This window comes from Schistocerca piceifrons, chromosome 5 (genome assembly GCF_021461385.2).
Source record: "Schistocerca piceifrons isolate TAMUIC-IGC-003096 chromosome 5, iqSchPice1.1, whole genome shotgun sequence".
In the NCBI taxonomy this organism is placed as follows: Eukaryota; Metazoa; Arthropoda; class Insecta; order Orthoptera; family Acrididae; genus Schistocerca; species Schistocerca piceifrons.
The window spans coordinates 573,316,147-573,336,203 of NC_060142.1; the positions used below are offsets into that span (position 1 = coordinate 573,316,147).

At 42.2% G+C, this 20,057-nt stretch overlaps 1 protein-coding gene across 1 annotated transcript in view; it reads left to right on the top strand.

Moving 5' to 3' along the window:
* LOC124798682 (ERC protein 2-like) overlaps positions 1-17,690 on the top strand; it is a 482,084-nt gene extending 464,394 nt beyond the window's left edge. Inside the window, exon 2 of the mRNA XM_047262184.1 lies at positions 15,113-17,690. Coding sequence (XP_047118140.1) covers positions 15,113-15,220 — 108 coding nt within the window. The 3' untranslated portion in view covers positions 15,221-17,690. The remainder of the gene's footprint in view (positions 1-15,112) is intronic.
* The last annotated feature ends 2,367 nt before the right edge of the window (positions 17,691-20,057 follow it).

The window sequence follows — 20,057 nt, forward strand, 5'->3', positions numbered from 1 at the left end:
ATGCCGAGGAAAGCGTTCCGTGTGATGCACCAGCTCGGTTGTCGGCGTACAGCAACCGCGATGTAAACCACGTCTGGCGTGCTTAGCGATGAGAAACACGTCCCGTCGGAGGACGGCTTACGCGCGGGGTGCGAGACAAATCGCACGACTTATTGCTCCGTAGACTTCCTTGGAAACGTTTGTTGGCTCATCCGAATTGATTCCCCACACTACTAGAAATTTACAATCAAGGGTCACTAGCTTAGCTTTGACCCGCGAGATAGGGTTAAAATTGTCACTAACGTGTGTCACTAGTCATTAACCTTTCGCAATCTAACTTCTTTCAAAAGTCTCTCAGACCCGACCACTGGATTGGAAAATAAGCACCACAGACAGTCACTATACCGTCAACAAATGGTCCCTACCATCTCCTCCCTACAAATAAAACAGGATAACAGTTTAAAGTTAAGAACGAGGACACCCGCAAAAACGCCTCTAGTTTCCGCTGGAAAAAATGGAATGTATTGTCTTCCATAATAACTCATTCCCGATTTCGCACGCGCAACACTTTTCAAACCTCAACTCCTCCCCACAGGGCCCACAAATCCCGTCCTACCCTCGCGAGGGCTGCCGGCTGATTCTCGGCTTCGCGTGCTGCAAAACCGTTCCACAACGTTATTTTAATATTTGGGCTTTTCAGCCAATTAGCACTTTATTTGGCCATTGCTGTTAATGCTCATACTACTTGCGGTAATGTACTGCTTCCTCCCAGGACGTTCAGAACTTTCTTTGCCAAAAGTCCTTGGAAACAGCGTGGTCGGTCCAGGCAACCAGCGCCGGCCGGAGTGGCCGAGCGGTTCTAGGCGCTTCTGTCTGGAACCGCTCGACCGCTACGGTCGCAGGTTCGAATCCCGCCTCGGGCATGGATGTGTGTGATGTCCTTAGGTTAGTTAGCTTTAAGTAGTTCTAAGTTCTAGGGGACTGATGACCTCAGATGTTAAGTCCCATAGTGTCAGAGCTATTTGAACCAGGCAACCAGCCATTTAGCCGGATTAGGGGAAGACCAGTGCATTATTTCCAGGCTGGAAAATATCCCCCGCCGCTGGCGTTCACAATAGCGACCACCACTTGCCTACGGGCGTGGCCTGGCCTGGAAATGATACGTCTGGTTTCTGCACAAGTTGTATAACCTTTCGCTCCCTGTGCTTTATTCCTGCAGCCTTCAGAATTTGAAAGAGGGTATTTTAGTCAACACTGTCAAACTCTTTCTGAGTATCTTATCTTTTAAGATAAGTCGTAGGGTTAATATTGCGTCGCATGTTCCCATACTTATCCAGAACACAAACTGATCTTCACCGTGGTCGATTCCTACGTCTTTTCTTCTTTATATAATTATTAACTGATAGTTCTGTAATGCGTCCACCTGTCACTGCCTGCTTTCTTCGGGGTAGGAGTAGGAGTAGGAACTGTTACATTCTCCTAGACGTCTGAAGGTATTTCGCCTGTCTCATATATCTTGCACACCCTGTGGAACAGTTTTGTCGTGGCTTGCTATCTCGCAAGGACGTCAGTAATTTTTAGAGAGCCTTGTTTCGGTTCAGCATTTTCAGTGATCTGTCAGTTTCTTCTCGCAGCATCATATCTCCCATTTCATCTTCATCTACTTCATCTACTTCCTCTGTTTTTCAAGTTAATTTCCCTTGTACAGCCCTTCTATATACTCGTCCCAACTTTCAGCTTTCCCTTCTTTTCTTAATATTGCCATGTCATCTGAGATGTTAATATTCATACAGCTGCTTTCTTTTCTCCAAAAATCTCTTTAATTTATGTTTAGGCGTCATCATCTTACCCGTAGACGAGTGGTCCTCTAATCAGTCTTTCTTTATCAACCCCTTCGAAACCTTAAACAACGTTTGGTTCTTTCGGTTTACCGAGGACGCATCTTCTTGTTTTCTGCAGTTTCTTCAGTTTTAATCTGCAGTTCATGGCCAATAAATTATGATCACATTCCGTATCTGACGTTGGTCCATTCCACAATGCAGTCTTCTTTCGTGCTTCTGAAACCAAGTGTTGTCGGTGATTAAATTATGCGTTGTACAAAATTGGCTTCTCCTTTCATCCCCTGCCTCCTTTCTCCAATTATTCCAGTCTTTCGCTCCCCCACAAAGGAAATTTAATTTTTATCCCCCTTAAGTATCTTGCCATACGATGACTGTTTATGCCTTTACCTTTATTTATTATTTCTTGATTCATCCAGGGATCATCTCACAGTAATAAAGGATATCCAGTTTCTTAAATAGTTCTTTACAATGAGACCGACTGCTAATTTTAGTTATTAATTTTATGGCACTTTTCAGCGGTTTGATAACTTCTCCGTCGTTTATGCATTTGATCCCCAAAAAAGAGTCAAAAAGTTAAGAACTGAGTGCACGTACGAATAGTATGTCGCAACAAGACACAGGCAGTTACAAACCGATGCTAGAACCTTAAGAGCGTAGCACTCTGATGACATTCTTTATGCCAGTATGTTTGTGTGTTCATTTCATGCTAATTGAAAATCGATATTCATCCCTAAAAATGTTATGTTTTTACGAAGTCTACAGGTTTATCATATATACTCAGTGCAACATATATGTATTCACTCTTTGTGTTGAAGTGCATGCTGCTTCCGTTTTCTTTACATTCAGTGTTAATTTAATACTACTGCTCAGTTGTAAACATCCTTGAAGGTTTCATTTGCTTTCTCTATTACAAATTCTGTTGTTTTACCGGTGCCTATAATGTTGCTGCCATTAACAAAGAGAATTTTTTCTTCATGTTTTATACTGTCTGGAAAGCCATTGATGTACAAGCAGAATTGGACTGGAATACGCTACTCTGAGGGACATCTGTGTTTATATGTTTCTTGTCTGATAATAGTTTTACTAAAAATGTATCACCAACAAGTGAGTGAACTATGTCTACCTTTTGCACCTCATCTTTCACGTAAGTACGGAACCATACGTTTGCTATTCCTCTTACACCTTTTCTGTCTAGTTTGTGTAATACTCGTAGGGTTTTGTGGTCAACAGTGTCAAAAGCGTTTGACAAGACAAGTACCATGTTTAACACAATAATTCCTGTCTAGAGGTTCAAGTACCACTTTTATGAATTCTGTTATGGACGATATTGTACTTCTTTCACTTCGGAAGCCAAACTGTGCTTCGTTAAAAAGGTTATACTTAGTGATGTAAGTCATTAGTGTATCTTTCGTGATTGATTTAATTATTTTTGAGAATGCTAACACTAGTGAAACGGGTCCGTAGTTTTCTATACTCTCTGTATTGCCTTTAGGTTGTACAGGCACAACCGGGGCCTGCTTCAGGTACTCTGGAAAAATGACTGAAAAAAACGACGCATTTGTTATGTTTGTTAGCAGAGTTCGTATACTGTCTGTGCACGTCTTCAGAACAGAGACTGGAACCTCATTTATTCCTGCTAACTTTTTATTCTTTAATTTTTGTATTGTCTTCCTGTCTTCACTTGTGGGAACAGTATCATTGTGCATGCAGTGTAATTCGTTGTAAGTGCCTCACGTGTTTTAGGAAGATTTTGTTGCAACTTCTCCGCAATATCAGAGAAATAGTCATTTACAAAATGTGCTAGTTACTGAGGATATTCTACTGCTCTAGTCGTATTTTTTACTTGTATGTTACTATACTTGTCATTATGTTACCATGGAATGATTTTTTTTAGCAAGCACTACCATCCTGTTTCTTTTTGTACCTTTGGTATTGATTTTGGAACTGTGGACTAGTGTGGTGATTTTGCAAAGAACTGAGAAATTGAGGCTTCTGGGAGGGCTTTATAATACCCGCAGCTATGCATCTACTTTCCGAAATGTATCCTCAAAAATTAATTTAAATGATGTGCAGAATTTATAGAAATTAAAATCTAATTTCTTTCCGTACACACTTCATACCAGGTTTGATGTGCCAATACCTTAGAGAAAGTATGTATTTTACTTTCAGAAAAGTTCCTATTCTGGGCCTTACCAAGTGGGTCTTTAGCTTTATTATCTGACAGTAATGATCATATAGGCCGAGATCTTTTATAAATAATTTACCGTTTTCCCTGTCGATATCTGTAAGTACATAGTTTGAGACAGATGGTAAATTTCTTGAGACCCTAGTAGCAGTGTTTTCATTTCTGCAGTGCCAAAAGCGTTCAGAATGTTTAGGAAATTGTTACTAATTTCACTCTCAAAATCTGTGTTAATATTAACGTTTCTCCATATTGTTATATCAGTTGTATGGCTTTACACTCTTTCTTGGGCGTCAGTTAATTTGTTGAAGAAAGTGTTCACATTACCATCACGTGAGCGGTACAGGCATAGAATGATTTACTTTTTATGGATGCCTATCTTTGTTAGTTCAATAGCTGCTAATTCAAAATGTTTATGAACACTACTTTGGATCAAGTCTTCTCTAACTTTAAACTATGTCACACTTCTGATATAAAGGCAGTTGTGCAGTAGCAGCTTGTACTTTGACGGTACACGATATGCTGTATATCAGTGTTTCTGCGTAAGTGCTCTGTGTCGCAACCACACAAGTATAGAATAGCCTACCCCTCAAAATCAGAAAAGTTATGATTTTTCCCGAACTTTAAAAACTAGCAAGTGATTGAAAAATCTGGTAGCTTTTCATTCAGTCCTCGCTGAAGCAGAAATCACGGTAATGTGGAGTTTGTGTTGTTACCCAAAGTCTTAGAGACTATGTAATTGATGGCGTCCTTTTCTCTTTCTCCTTGGCGCTAGTTTATTTCCATTTCTTGTTTTTTTTATTTTTATAACATTGACTTAAGATAGATATTTAAATTAAGATAGTTACAATATGAATGATGTATAAACTCTCATGTATAGTATTATTGAATGTGTACAAGGGTTGTTTGCAACCGATTATTGAGTACCGGTCAAGTGTTTGGGGTCCTGCCCTGGCCGTGTGGAGGTAAACTGTTGAAAGAATTCAGTGAATTGCTGACGTGAGCGGTCAGTTGAGCTACTCAGGAGTGAGACGGAGATGGCTCAGGACCTTCATTGAGGATGAAACTTCCTGACAGATGAAAAGTATGTACCCGACCGGCAGCTGAACCAGGATTCTGAACTTCCGCGGGCAGTGTTATAACCAAATGAGCTGATCACACACCACGGTTGGGAAACTTTGCACGAAGAAAGGCTTGGATTTCGCGAAACGCTGTTCGATAGACGTAGAGTACCACTGGCTGCTGCTGCGAAAAGATTGTACTATATCCATTGTGTATATGTCTCGCAGAAAGACGTTTGAGAGATTAAGAAGCGTACGGGTACATAGAGACATTACTTCATTACCGACGTCAACAGGGGAACTTATGGCAAATAATGGTAAAAAGCGCACCCCGTGCCGCGCTGGACAGTGGTTTGCAGAATATATACGAGGGAACTTGAAAAGTGAGTTACACGGTATTCTGGCATGCCAAGCAGCGTTTATGAAATGCTGCACTACATTTCAAAGTGACACAGATACATGCCACTGTTTTTCAACATGGTCACCAAATCTCCAAGCCCCTGTATACAACGCTTGGAACGTTCTACCCATCGTCCAGTTCCTCGACTGTAGAAATCCGCTCCTTGGTCACGGAGCCATTCGAGAACCGCTGTGTGAACGTTCCCACAGCTGAAAAATCTGTGACTGCTGCGAATCAGTTCCTCGACTGGCTGGAGATTGTCGTCTGTGGTTGCTGACCTTTCTTCCCTATCAGCATCAAGCAGGTTTGTGCGGCCTTGGTCAGATTGTTCGCACCATTTCACTACAGCTTCTGAATCAGTGTGTAGTTTTGACGTTTTGGCCACAAGAATTGTACCGTCCCGCCTACTTTAACGGTGGAGTAGGTTTACAGCGGCTGCGCCATCTCGTTCCCATACTATTGTGCGCCTGTTAAGGCCGATTCACACTAAACATCAACGGAAGGCAACCGACCGTCACGTCAATTCACCGTCAAATGGTGGTCAACATGACGCCAAGCCGCGTAGCCCATACCGAACGGTGAAAGTGAGGTTGGAGATATCATCCGTAATACAAATAGTCGCAGTATAGTGTCGGAATTTGAGGAACAAACAACGATGAAGTTTATTAATGGCCAAAGCAAACTTCTTGATAACTATAGTATGGTAAATTGCTGAAAAGTAAAATAACGTATCAAACATCGGCATTTATTTGCTGGCGAAAATATATACATACAAACAGTTCAGTCAATATTTATAAAGAAACATCTACATGACTACTCTGCAACTCACATTTAAGTGCTTGGCAGAGGGTTCATCGAACCACAATCATACTATCTCTCTACCATTCCACTCCCGAACAGCGCGCGGGAAAAACGAACACCTAAACCTTTCTGTTCGAGCTCTGTTTTCTCTTATTTTATTCTGATCATTCCTACCTATGTAGGTTGGGCTCAACAAAGTATTTTCGCATTCGGAAGAGAAAGTTGGTGACCGAAATTTCGTAAATAGATCTCGCCGCGACGAAAAATGACTTCCATCCCAACTCTCGTATCATATCTGCCACACTCTCTCCCCTATTACGTGATAATACAAAACGAGCTGCCCTTTTTTGCACCCTTTCGATGTCCTCCGTCAATCCCACCTGGTAAGGATCCCACACCGCGCAGCAATATTCTAACAGAGGACGAACGAGTGTAGTGTAAGCTGTCTCTTTAGTGGACTTGCACCTTCTAAGTGTCCTGCCAATGAAACGCAACCTTTGGCTCGCCTTCCCCACAATATTATCTATGTGGTCTTTCCAACTGAAGTTGTTCGTAATTTTAACACCCAGATACTTAGTTGAATTGACAGCCTTGAGAATTGTACTATTTATCGAGTAATCGAATTCCAATGGATTTCTTTTGGAACTCATGTGGATCACCTCACACTTTTCGTTATTTAGCGTCAACTGACACCTGCCACACCATACAGCAATCTTTTCTAAATCGCTTTGCAACTGATACTGGTCTTCGGATGACCTTACTAGACGGTAAAATACAGCATCATCTGTGAACAACCTAAGAGAACTGCTCAGATTGTCACCCAGGTCATTTATATAGATCAGGAACAGCAGAGGTCCCAGGACGCTTCCCTGGGGAACACCTGATGATTTGCCGTCTATTACTACGAACTGCGACCTTCCTGACAGGAAATCACGAATCTAGTCGCACAACTGAGACGATACCCCGTAGGTCCGCAGCTTGATTAGAAGTCGCTTGTGAGGAACGGTGTCAAAAGCTTTCCGGAAATGTAGAAATACGGAATCAACTTGAGATGCCCTGTCGATAGCGGCCATTATTTCGTTCGAATAAAGAGCTAGCTGCGTTGCACAAGAACGTTGTTTTCTGAAACCATGCTGATTACGTATCAGTAGATCGTTCCCTTCGAGGTGATTCATAATGTTTGAATACAGTATATGCTCCAAAACTCTACTGCAAACCGACGTCAATGATATAGGTCTGTAGTTCGATGGATAACTCCTACTACCCTTCTTAAACACTGGTAAGACCTGCGCAATTTTCCAATCTGTAGGTACAGATCTATCGTTGAGCGAGCGGTTGTATATGATTGATAAGTAGGGAGCTATTGTATCAACGTAATCTGAAAGGAACCTAATCGGTATACAATCTGGACCTGAAGACTTGCCCGTATCAAGCGATTTGAGTTGCTTCGCAACCCCTAAGGTATCTACTTCTAAGAAACTCATGCTAGCAGCTGTTCGTCTTTCAAATTCTGGAATCATCGATACGTCTTCCCTGGTGAAGGAATTTCGGAAAACTGCGTTCAATAACTCCGCTTTAGCGGCACAGTCGTCGGTAACAGTACCATCAGCACTGCGCAGCGAAGGTATTGACTGCGTCTTGCCGCTTGTGCACTTTACATACGACCAGAATTTCTTCAGATTTTCTCCCAAATTTCGAGACTGTTTCGTTGTGGAACCTATTAAAGGCATCTCGCATTGAAGTCCGTGCCAAATTTCGCGCGTCTGTAAATTTTAACCAATCTTCGCGATTTCGCGTCCTTCTGAACTTCGCATGCTTTTTCCGTTGCCTCTGCAACAGCGTTCGGACCTGTTTTGTGTACCATGGGGGATCAGTTCCATCTCTTACCAATTTATGAGGTATGAATCTCTCAATTGCTGTTGCTACTAGCGTCTGTTTAGGGTACCCATTACGTTGCTTTTTTCTTGTAGCAAATAACGCCATAAACAACTGTATTTTCCTCCTTCAATAGAGCTGACTATTTACTTAATGAAAGGTTATTTAACAAAAGTTGCTTCAGCGATTATTATTTATACACAGTGTAGGTCACAGCTCTGTTCTGTCATTTTAAAACTTAAATCAGTTTTTGATTTCAGGAATCTGGCCTCGCTTAAGCGCGAAATCCATTAGAATAACATGAGTGAGGGCGAGGAAAATAGGTTTACTTCCGATGTTAGCAGACGACGACACAGTTCCCCATACCTACGTCTGCGCAAAAACCTCCTTCCCGAGATACCTCGACGGTGACGTGACGTTGACTTGGCGTCCATGCCGTTGACGGGCTGTGTGAACGCCGCCATTGAAAATGCATTGTGGAATATTTTGACGTGACTTGACTTGACGTGAAGTGACGTTCCGTTCCGTCAAGTGTGAATCGGCCTTTATCTGTACTGCAGCTTATCTGTGTCCGCAGGGAAACTAGAGCGTGTACTCTCTTTGACAATGTGCGACTATTGTTGCACAATAGTGTGAGACGACACGAGTAACTCACTTTCTGAAGTCCGTACGTAGGCGTGGCCGCGCCACGCCCTCACGTCCGCCTCGCTGTGCATTCAATGTTGTGGCGGGCGCCGCTGAGGCGTGAGGCTGGAGGGAAGTCCTGTGAGTGTATAGCAGCCACTCAGGCCCTCGTACCTAATAATTAACGGCTGTCGCGTCGCCTGAGGGTGCGTGGCGTGGCGTGGCGTGGCATGGCAGGGCCCGGAAGGGCGCGCTTTCCGAGTGGCTTACCCACCGTGGGGGGCGCACGCGGCCGAGCGCCGACCCGCGCTCGTCCATCACGCCACCCCTTTTCCCAGCTGAGCCGAGTGTATTATGCCGCTGACGAGGCAGTAAAAGCGAGCCAACCCACACTCCAGCTTCTTCAGCAACACGGCAGCCGCATTACGCCAACTTTCCAGACTGCGGCGGCCACGTGCAAAAGTCGATTTGGCAAAAGTGTTACTGTGTGGCTGTTCCCACCAGGAGGCCACGGCGGATAGTTCCAGCCTCGTAAATGTTTTCGCTCAGCTGACGGGATCAGAGTTCCGCATGTGTACACGTTGTAATAGTTCGTGGTAACTAAAGATTTAAAAAAAAATCTTTTAGAATTCCTCCGTTACAGTTTTTTGGAAATTTCGACACTCGCAATTCTACTTGCATCAGGTTCAAATTCTCTGAGTAGCCACAGTGCTTTCAGCAACCGTTTTGGTTTAGTCAGTTCAATGATATCAAATCCCAATTCCCATTTTCTGTCCTGATCGTTAATTCAAAATGATTCAAATGCCTCTGAGCACTATGGGACTTCTGAGGTCATCAGTCCCCTAGACCTAGAACTACTTTAACCTACTAACTAACCTAAGGACATCACACACACCCATGCCCGAGACAGTATTCGAACCTGCGACCGTAGCGGTAGCGCGGTTCTAGCCTGTAGCGCCTAGAACCGCTCGGCCACTCCGGCCGGCGATCGTTAATTCCTTATCCAGTTCCTTACTGTTACTCCATAACAATCCTTCCACTATTACAGTTCTAGTGCTCTTGTTTTCTTTATATTCTTGTTTCTGACATCCGCATTTCTGTCTTATATGTGTTATAGTAGAAGTTTCAGGGAAAGTATACCTTCACTGGCCCATTTAGTGAAATTGAATTACTGATTCCAGTTCTGTCAAACAGTACACATTGATTAGGGACAGTGCACTATGACTAGTGAATGTATACCTTCACAGCCAAGAAGTAAGGAATGTGAACCATGGCTCTAATAACAAAACAGTCGTACTTCGAAAGTTGCATTTATCACCTGTAGTCTGAAAACATGGTCATATTATGTACAATTGCGGCGGCCACGTGCAAAAATCGATTTGCCAAAAGTATTACTGTGTGGCTGTTCCCACCAAGGACGTGCACCATAGCACTTTGAGCAGCACAACACATTTTTGTTTTTGAAAAAGCATCTCAGAGTCTGACATTTTTGCTGGTAGTTGCATTTGAAGAATCCCTGGCCGTTTCCCATCGACTGAGACGTCGCAACTGTCCTCAGGGCAACAGTTTTCTCTGCTGGAACTTCCTCCCCTGAGGTTATTCTTAGAGAAAAAGTACTGAACTGGGATCTGAAACAAAATGTTGTTGTAGCCGCAGTGCCATATCGTATCGTCCCTTCCATAATTATTTAAAAACAAACAATTTATCACCGTGCGTATAGTTGTTTCAGCACACCATCTCTCGCCCCGATTCGGTAGAAGCGCCATCGGCCGTTGTCTCGAGGACGACACCCAACATCGACCTCTGTCGAAGTCGGAAACTGGAACTCTTACAGTACAGCCCTTCTCCACTGTTGGGAAGCAGCGATCTGAACACCGCCGCTTTCTTTGAGCTTGTTCTTCTAAGCACTTCTATGCTTCAGTTTTGTGTTTTTTAATAGCACGAGTTTACTCGTCTAATCAGTCAGGCAGTAGTCATTATCGTCACGAATACTTTCTTTCTCTCTGTTCTCAACCTCTGTTCCTGTTGGTATGTTATCCTCTTGCAACGGAGATTTGTTGTGATCATTATGCTGCAGCGTTTCAGTCCCAATCTCACTGCTAACACTCACTTGATTAACTATATTTTCAAGGTCATCCTCAGAGTGAACGTTCATCAATGCTTCAGGAGGTAAACTTGTTGAGGACAGCCAAACATCGCTTCGTACGGAGATCTTTTAATTCCCAAATGTACAGGCTATTCTTCATTAGGTGCACAAATGTTAATGCACGGTTCCATTCCGCGGTGTCGTGCTCCTGCATCCATGTAGTTAGCATATTTTCTGTCTTGATTTGCTCCCTCTACTCTGCATTGGCTCTGACTGTGTATAAGTTTACCGTGGACGATCTTAAAATTGGGCCATAGTTCAGTTAAGCTGCTCATTACTTTGTTAACGAACTCTCTACTATTGTCAGACTGCAACACTGAGGGAGCGCCTAACAATGTAAAAATGTCAATAATGTTATCACATACCTCTTCATCTGTTTTGGACTTCATTGGTCTGAGAACAACGAATTTAGTGCGGTGGTCCTGATGAACCATTATGAATTTGTTGTCTCCATCCGGTTACGATTGGAAGTCGATGAGATCAGCTTGACATCTGGACTTAAGCTCATTGAGCAGCACTGGCTTCACTGCTATTCCTTTTTTCCGACCTCTTTGCTTTTGTAAACAACGCTCACACAAACTAAGATAAATTTGAACATCTCTGTATGTTATATTATAGAACTTGGACTTCAAGCATTTCATCATTCAGTTGCATCCATCTTGGCTAGTTATTACATGAGCATCATGCAGAACATAATACAGTTCTTCATCATCAACATAGTATTTAATCTTACCTTCTTCAGTTATAGGTTGAATTAATTTGGTTACTCCATTCACTTCTAGCACTTCACATCTCTTCAAAAACTTGTAGTCGTTGCCAGCCCCCATTCGTCCAGATTTTAGTGACTTAGTCTTGCTGATAAGTGACTCGTGCTTTTCTTTGTCCAGGAAGACAGAACTGTAACTGAGATTTCCCCGTTCCACTCTAAGATGTTCGTAGAACTTCACTGATTCAACCATAGCTGCACTGATGTGAACTGTAACTGCACTACTATCAACCATAGCTGCACTACTGTAAACTGTAACTGCACTACTGTCAACCATAACTACAGTGCTGTATAACATAACAAGCTGACGACAATTACATTCATGCTGACGAGTGGTAGCATTGTTGGACGCCAGTAGTGGATAATATGCACACTGTACACTTTCCCTAGCTGATTACAGTGATGATTCACCTTCACTAGTGAATGTGTTTTCTTCAGTTTATGATAAGCTCTCCTTGATCATTTTAGTGATAGTGTGTATCCACTTGGGAAGGTTCACCTTCCCTTATCTTCCACTTCCACTATAGCATATGTACTTGTACTTTCGTCTATAGATTTGTAAATCTCTGTCGTTTTATTACTGCCCTATCTTGTTATCAACTGTCCTATCTACGTTATCAATTGCTATTTCATTCTCTCATTTTCTGCTTCCTGTATTTCTTTACCTTCGCACAAGTAATTGGTAGAAGACAATTACAAACGATCGAAAACTTAGATATTTATGTTTTTCCAGTAGAAATGCAACGTAGAACCATTTTTAACATATTCACAATAACCACCATTCCGCCTTTCACAAGATTTCACTTTGCTAAAACCGTCCTGTCTGTTATCATGTACGTATTATGGATTTTAATTTCGGTGATCACAAAGAAAATTTTGCATCGTAAATACGCCTTATAGCAATTTACATACATTCCTAGAGATAACACACATTTCAATAACAACCTTTAACACGGATAATTGTTGCTTCGTTTGAAGATCCACCCCTGACACACTCGTCTCTACTGCGTGATTTTCCACTGCTCTGAACGTTCCATAACCTGCTTATTACTATATAGCAGAGCTGTCCGCTTAACTTCATTAATGCACAGTAATTGGCCATGTACAACATATTAATTAAATGTCCATGGATATTTTGCAAAATTATATTCAACAGTTATACATTCGCTAGCCATTTGACGGTCAAAACTGGAATTATCTTTGATAGCAAATTACAACTCATTGCCGTCCCGTAATTAGCCACGTAAATTTTGTGTACTTACTTTCTTCTCTTTCAGTGTAGTGAAGTAAAAAAAAATCCAACTTGAGTTCAATAGCAATATGAGATACTCATATGTTTTCTTTACTGCTACCATACATACCTTGAAGAGCCAAAGAAATTGGTACACCTGCCTAATATCATGTAGGTCCCCGCGAGAATGCAGAAGTGCCGCAACACAACGTGGCATGGACTCGACTAATGTCTGCAGTAGTGCTGGAAGAAATTGAAACCACGTCTCCTGCAGGGCTGTCCATAAATCCGTAAGAGTACGAGGGGGTGGCGATCTCTTCTGAACAGCACACTGCAAAGCATCCCAGCTATGCTCAATAATGTTCATGTCTGTGGCGTTTGGTGGCCAGCGAAAGTGTTTATACTCAGAGGAGTGTTCCTGGAGCCACTCTGTAGCAATTCTGGACGTGTGAGGTGTCGCATTGTCCTGCTGGAATTGCCCAAGTGCGTCGGAATGCACAATGGCTATGAATGGATGATGACCAAACAGGATGCTTATCTACGTACATGTCACCTCTCAGAGACGTATCTAGATGTATCTGGGTCCCATATTACTCCAACTGCACACACCCCACATTATTACAGAGCCTCCACCAGCTTGAACAGTCCACTGCAGACATGCAGGGTCCGTGGGTTCATGAGGTTGTCTCCAGACCGGAATACTTCCATCCGCTTGATACAATTTTAAACGACACTCGTCCGACCGAGCAACATGTTTCCAGTCATCAACAGTCGAATGTCGGTGTTGACGGACGCAGGCGAGGTGTAAAGCTTTGTGTCGTGCAGTCATGAAGGGTATACGAGTGGGGCCGCGCGGAGTGGACGCGTGGTTTGAGGCCCCATGTAACGGACTGCGCGACCGCTCCCGCCGGAGGTTCGAGTTCACCCTCGGGCCTGGGTGTGTGTGTTTTGACCTTAGCGTAAGTTAGTTGAAGTTAGATTAAGTAGTGTATAAGCCTAAGGATCGATGACGTCAGCAGTTTGGTCCCATAGGAACTTAACACAAATAAAAAAATAAATATAGATCTTGTCTTGCTCTTTTCAAGCGTTTTACGCATACAGTCATTTGTGTAGTTGTACGCCTCGACCTGCGTTTGCCGAAAAAAGATACACTTTTGGTGGATTGTTGTAGCACAAATTTCTACACGTCGAATATACCTCGTACCACTCTGACTGTTAGTCCATCGTCACATTTGTACTGTATTTCTTGTTTGTGCCACCACACTATACTGCTACGTTTAACATTACACCATATCACTGATGCAACTCACAGCTAAGTTTAACGAAGTTTAACGAATTACACCATACACACACACACACACACACACACACACACACACACACCACTACTTCACTGTACAGACGTAAATGAACATTGCCAACATCAGCATTATGTGGAGCACACATGAGCTGCGATGAGGTTTCCGATTCCGTCGGCATCGTAAGTCCGAAATGAACGGTTGAACTCGACAGTGGTACACCTTGAATCTACTTGTAAGGAATGACTTAAGAAATTTAAGCACTGAATTTTTGAACACCGTTATTTCATTGAGAATATTGTCCCCTTCCTTTCTATTATATTCACATATTTCTATATCCTCCACCTCAAACATCCAGCACTTTGTATTCTCAATGTATTTCTAATTGTTTGTTGTCGTTGAAGGTCCAAGAGCAGTCTACACCTATAATATGTATTCCTGCAGCTTATTCTCTGTATTTTGGCAGTGGTGTGGCCCTCTTGATTATCAACAAGATTGGGACCACCCAGGATTCTTAAGCGCAAAGCTTTGAACTCTACAACTGAGCTAAAAGAGCCAGCAAATTACGGCTCCTTCAGCCAATGAACATTGCTGCCTGATGTAATAAAAGCTTTCTTGTGTTTCTATATCTGGTCGTAACTAATTAATCTCCTTTTTCATCGTAAGAGCCGGCCGGAGTGGCCGTGCGGTTCTAGGCGCTACAGTCTGGAACCGCTCGGCCGCTACGGTCACGCAGGTTCGAATCCTGCCTCGGGCATGGATGTGTGTGATGTCCTTAGGTTAGTTAGGTTTAAGTAGTTCTGAGTTCTAGGGGACTGATGACCTCAGAAGTTAAGTCCCATAGTGCTCAGAGCCATTTTTCATCGTAAGAGGGACAGTAATAATATGACGTTCTCTTGTCCTTGCAGGTAAGGAGGATGCCTAAGGTTTCTTGCAGCTTCATTCAGAGCAAAAGTAAGTATAATTCGGGGAAGACTACTTACTTTCTCCGTGTTATTTGGAGGTACATAACATAATTCACTTAATGACGCCAGCAGGGCAGCAGGTTACAGTTTTGTGTCGATATTTTCATCTTAAGTTCACATTTCAATCAATCATTGTAGGTAATAATTAAGAGATATCGCTGTGAAGAAATCGGAATTAGTTATAACAGTAGGAGCTACTGAAATTGGAAAGTTATTTGGTCCAATATAGGGAGTTCACGAAACGAGAGCTGTGCCACCACAGTTCAGAACAGCAGTGTCGTGTCATCGAGCTAGCAAGTAATGTGCAAGCTAACGCGTAGTCACTCTTGACATCTCGGTTTTTAAATTGGTGAATGGAATCATCTATGAAAAAGAAAGAAAAGCAAAGAAAAATGGATCAGAAATTTATGTGAGTAGTAATTTTCCGCAGTATCTGTATCAATTGCATCCTCGTTTATAATGAAATAAACTGCCTTTTGCGTGCCGAAGTGTGGGTAGTTTTAAGTCGGGTGCCTTTAACACTCTATTTAAAATAACTTTTTTGATGTATTTAGTCTGCGCGCTTGCCAACTTTTTTCGAGTATATAATGTGCGATGCAACAGCGGCTATAGGAGTACCAAGGGATGCTATTGTAGTTGTCTTGTACCATTAGCGTACGCAATCAAGCGCTCGTTTACGAGGGCCCCGCGGTATCGTAAATGTTTATCTGCTGTCTAACGCAATCAACGTTTTGTTATCTCGCCACGTTACTGTTCCCGACTTGTAATTAGGTTGCAAAAGCACACTTGTCGTTTCCTCGCCGTACTTAAATTTCGCATCTGGTGTAACCCAGGCAATAACAGGGGTCGACAGTGAGGAACTGAAAGGAATGTTGTTAGTATCCTGTAAATTTCAAACGAGTTAAAGTTGTTGATTACCTTTGCCTCGTAGGTGCTCGAATTTCGGATCATGGGCTTTCGGTTTAAATCAAGTTAGTAACTTAAAATTCACTACTTACTGCAAATTAAACGGCTCACTGGCATTCAGCATGATTTATCGAACTCACGTCCCTTTCGATGGCTGGAATGGAACGTATCTCCGTCTCTCATTATAGAGTCCACTTCAGTGACATCACATTCGCTGTGGTATCTCTTTTCAATTAATAGATTAATACCATCCTAAAATGTGAAATGTTACTGTTCTTTTGGTTGTTCGATTGGGCCTTGCAGTGTCAAGGATGCCTATAAACACACAAGCCATCCGAATTTTGTAAATAACGTCACTGTGTATCGCACTTTCAGCCTTCCAGCGTGCTGTTACTGACCACCTCTGTTCCTGTAGTTTTACGCGCAGGAAGTGTAACTAAATATTTTACAAACTGTGAAAAATGTTATTTAAGTTTGTAAGTGATGAAACAGAATTCTAGCCTATGGCATTTTCTTTTTATCTCACGATGTATAGCCCACCTTACTGTAGAACTTTTGTAACTCCCTGATCGTAGTGTTTCTGGAATCAAGACAATTTTTTTCAGCCATTGAGACTCCAGCATAGCGGTAGTGTGTGTTTGCTCTGATTATTGAACCTAAATGTCTCAGTGAACTGGCAATAGAGAAAATAGTTTCGTGAGCTAATCGACCTGCAAGCAGAATCTATGTATACACAAAACAGTGTTTCTGTCGGCATAATTCTCCCACGTTAAACTCTCTGTGTCAAAATGACTTTGTGCCGTAACATATCTTGTAGGTTCCCTAGTACGTTAGAACCATATTAGTACAGGCATTTGTGCATTAAAACAGAAAAAGAATAATTGTCCGAATACTTTTTGTGAAGTGTCAGGATACTTGTGCGTCTAAAATGGACGGCTGTGTCTCGTATTAGGATCAAATACGAGGAGTATTCGGAAAGTAAGAGCCATTTGTTGATATATAATTTTTGCTAGCTCAGAAAAAGTTACAGGGTGCAGCGTCACCTAATAATCGTTTACGAAGCCACAGAAGTCATTGTCTTAATGAATTAGTTGTGTTACTGGCTGGAAACACAAAAGAAAAAAACAAAGTTCGTAAATCTTTGCTCTCGACTGTTGCCGAGGCCGTGCTGTAATTTGATTTTTGTATGCAAAAGTAATTACTGTTGTTCAAATGAATCCGGACTTGTGCTTAGTTCGTGGACCTACAGTGATGCGTGGATGAACTGTTGGAAAATGGAGTCAAGACTTTAAAAGAGGCCGTGTAAACGTACACGTTGGAGAGAGGAGTGGCAGACCCAGAATGCAGATGGATGAAACTGCGATACGAGTGGGCCAGAAACTTCGGTCAGATCGACGATTGGTGCTGGAGATGATGAAGTTTTTCGTGTTGGACGCACCACTATTTACACTACTGTCATGGAAAAGCCGAGATTTACCAAATGGTGTAGGAAATGGATACTGAAAATGCTAACCAGTCAACATAAAAAGCAAGGGGGCGATCGTTTTCGGCGATGCACTCTACACCTCCGACTGAAGCAGTGCCTTGTTAGGCAGTAGTTTCATAATGACGAAGAATCCAGGACGCCGTTGTCAGTTGATTCAGTACCCTGGCGAGAACTCCTGTGCAGACGATCAGAAGCCAGTGCAACATTACGATTATTATTTTGTCGGAAACTGACTTTTGAGACAGTGGCTGTGTACAAACTAGAAACTGATGTTTGAACCAGTCGCTGTTAATAATCGTATTTATTTCCACAAATAGCGCCGATACCGGTTTCGAACGGACAAGTCCATCTTCAAGCAGCTGTTCAAGTTTGGATTAAATTCTTTGTTGTATGTATTACTTGTTGGCTATTTTTTCCCTCTTGTGGCGAAGGTTCCTTGGGGTGATGGTGCCCTAAAGCAAAAAACGACATGAGAAACGGCCTATTTAGCTGTAACTGTACCTGATAACGAATTAAAATAATGTAAACATCTATAAGGTAGAACTGCTTGGGTTTTCGAAATTTCCGCGTGATTATGTTTTACTATTTTGTGAAAGAATCAGTCAATAGTGCAACATAACGACGCGAGAATTTAGACGTATGTAACCTCAAATGGAAACAGTTCTACCTTACAGATTTGTTTACATTGCTTTCACTCGTTATTAGGTAAAACTGCAGTTAAATAGGCCATTCTCTCTCTCTCTCTCTCTCTCTCTCTCTCTCTCTCTCTCTCTCTTTCTCTCTCTCTCTCTCTTAAGAGCATCGTAAGAGGGAAAAACAGCCAACAAATAATGCAAGTTTGAGTAATGTAGGCCTGAAAATCAACAAATGAAATCTAATCGTGAATAGCCGTCTGAAGACGAACCTGTGGGTCTGAAACCGGCGACGGCCCTGTTTGTGTACATAGTGTTACGTCAGTGAGTGGTTGCTGTTTTCTTCTTTCAGAAATCAACTTGTATAGGCTCACCAGATTTCAGAGAGAAAAAATCAGGACGCTTGTGTTCATACTTTATACCTAATTTCATTGCTGCAACTACGGTTACCTTTCTTGTCAGCGACCGTAGTATTTTGAAATCGATAATAGACCTATGACGATGCAAAAGCTGAAAAACCCATAGTAAGAATGTATCTTCATTTTGTGAATTAGAAAGGAAAACGTGGGCACGTTACATGTAGATAAAATTATTTTCTTCCGAATTAAAGAGCCTACGTTTTTTTATAACAGCCTGGATGTATTTTCTGCAATGTTTATTCACTTACTAGCTGTGACCGAGCGATTCTAGGCGCTTCAGTCCGGATCCGCGCTGCTGCTACGGTCGGAGGTTCGAAACCTGCCTCGGGCATGGATGTGTGTGATGTCATTAGGTTACTTAGGTTTAATCAGGTCTACGTCTAGGGGACTGATGACCTCAGATGTTAAATCCCATAGTGCTTAGAGCCATTTGAACCATTCACTCACTAGGTACTTAGGTACAATGTGTTAATCCTGAAAAGAATGTAATATTACTAACCAATGATGAGATGCAAATTATACGTTTCATAGTAAGATTTCGGATTGTTAGGGCTAGCGTGTACACATGCAAACAATATTCAGGAAACACTGCTAACACAAGCCGCATCGCTCACATTCGTCACAAAATTAACTTCCACAAGGCTGCAGTCCCGTTGGGAGAAATGATTTAAGTTAAGTAATGCTCCTTTATACGTACTTTCGTTTTGTTTTTACTTGTCTTGAGGACAATAAAGTGGAAGATCGGGAAGTTAGAGGCTGGGGTAGGTAATACCTGATTTTCTTCTAAATTGTCTGTTACTCTTTTCCTAGGCGTAAGACAAGTTAAACCAAATGCGGTAGATCTGTGTACTGTGAAAATATATATTTCTATGCCGTTCTACTTCTAGGAAACTTGTTTTTCGCAGATATTTAATTAAATGAAAATCGTTAGTGCACGTATTTTGTTTGTAGATTTAAAACCGGGACAGTTATGTGTCCCAAATGATTTACGCGGAAGGAAAGGACGTTAATGTGAAAACCGTCCCTGCAAAACCGGGACGTCTGGTCAACCTAAGCTTGTATTACGAAAATGGACTACTCCGATGAGAACGGATATTACATGGAAAGTAAAAAGCTATTTCTAACATGTATTGCTTTTCGAATTCACCTTGTACTACACCGTCTGAAATCTACAATGCACGTTATCGTCAGCAGAATTATATGTCTCATACAGATACTTCAGTATTAAGGCATTTACCTGTGCAGTTTCTTATTATATTCACTGAACTGTGTAAGTTTCAAACCCGCCTAAATAGCAACGTATGTAACACATCAAACTGTACTTGTCAAAACTGTACGCGAATCTTGTGGGGGAAGTAACGCGGTGCGAAATCTCATTCACGTCCCCGTCCCGGTGCAGCGCACGGTAGTTGGCGTCAGCAGGTAGGCTAGGCTGCCGAGGCTGG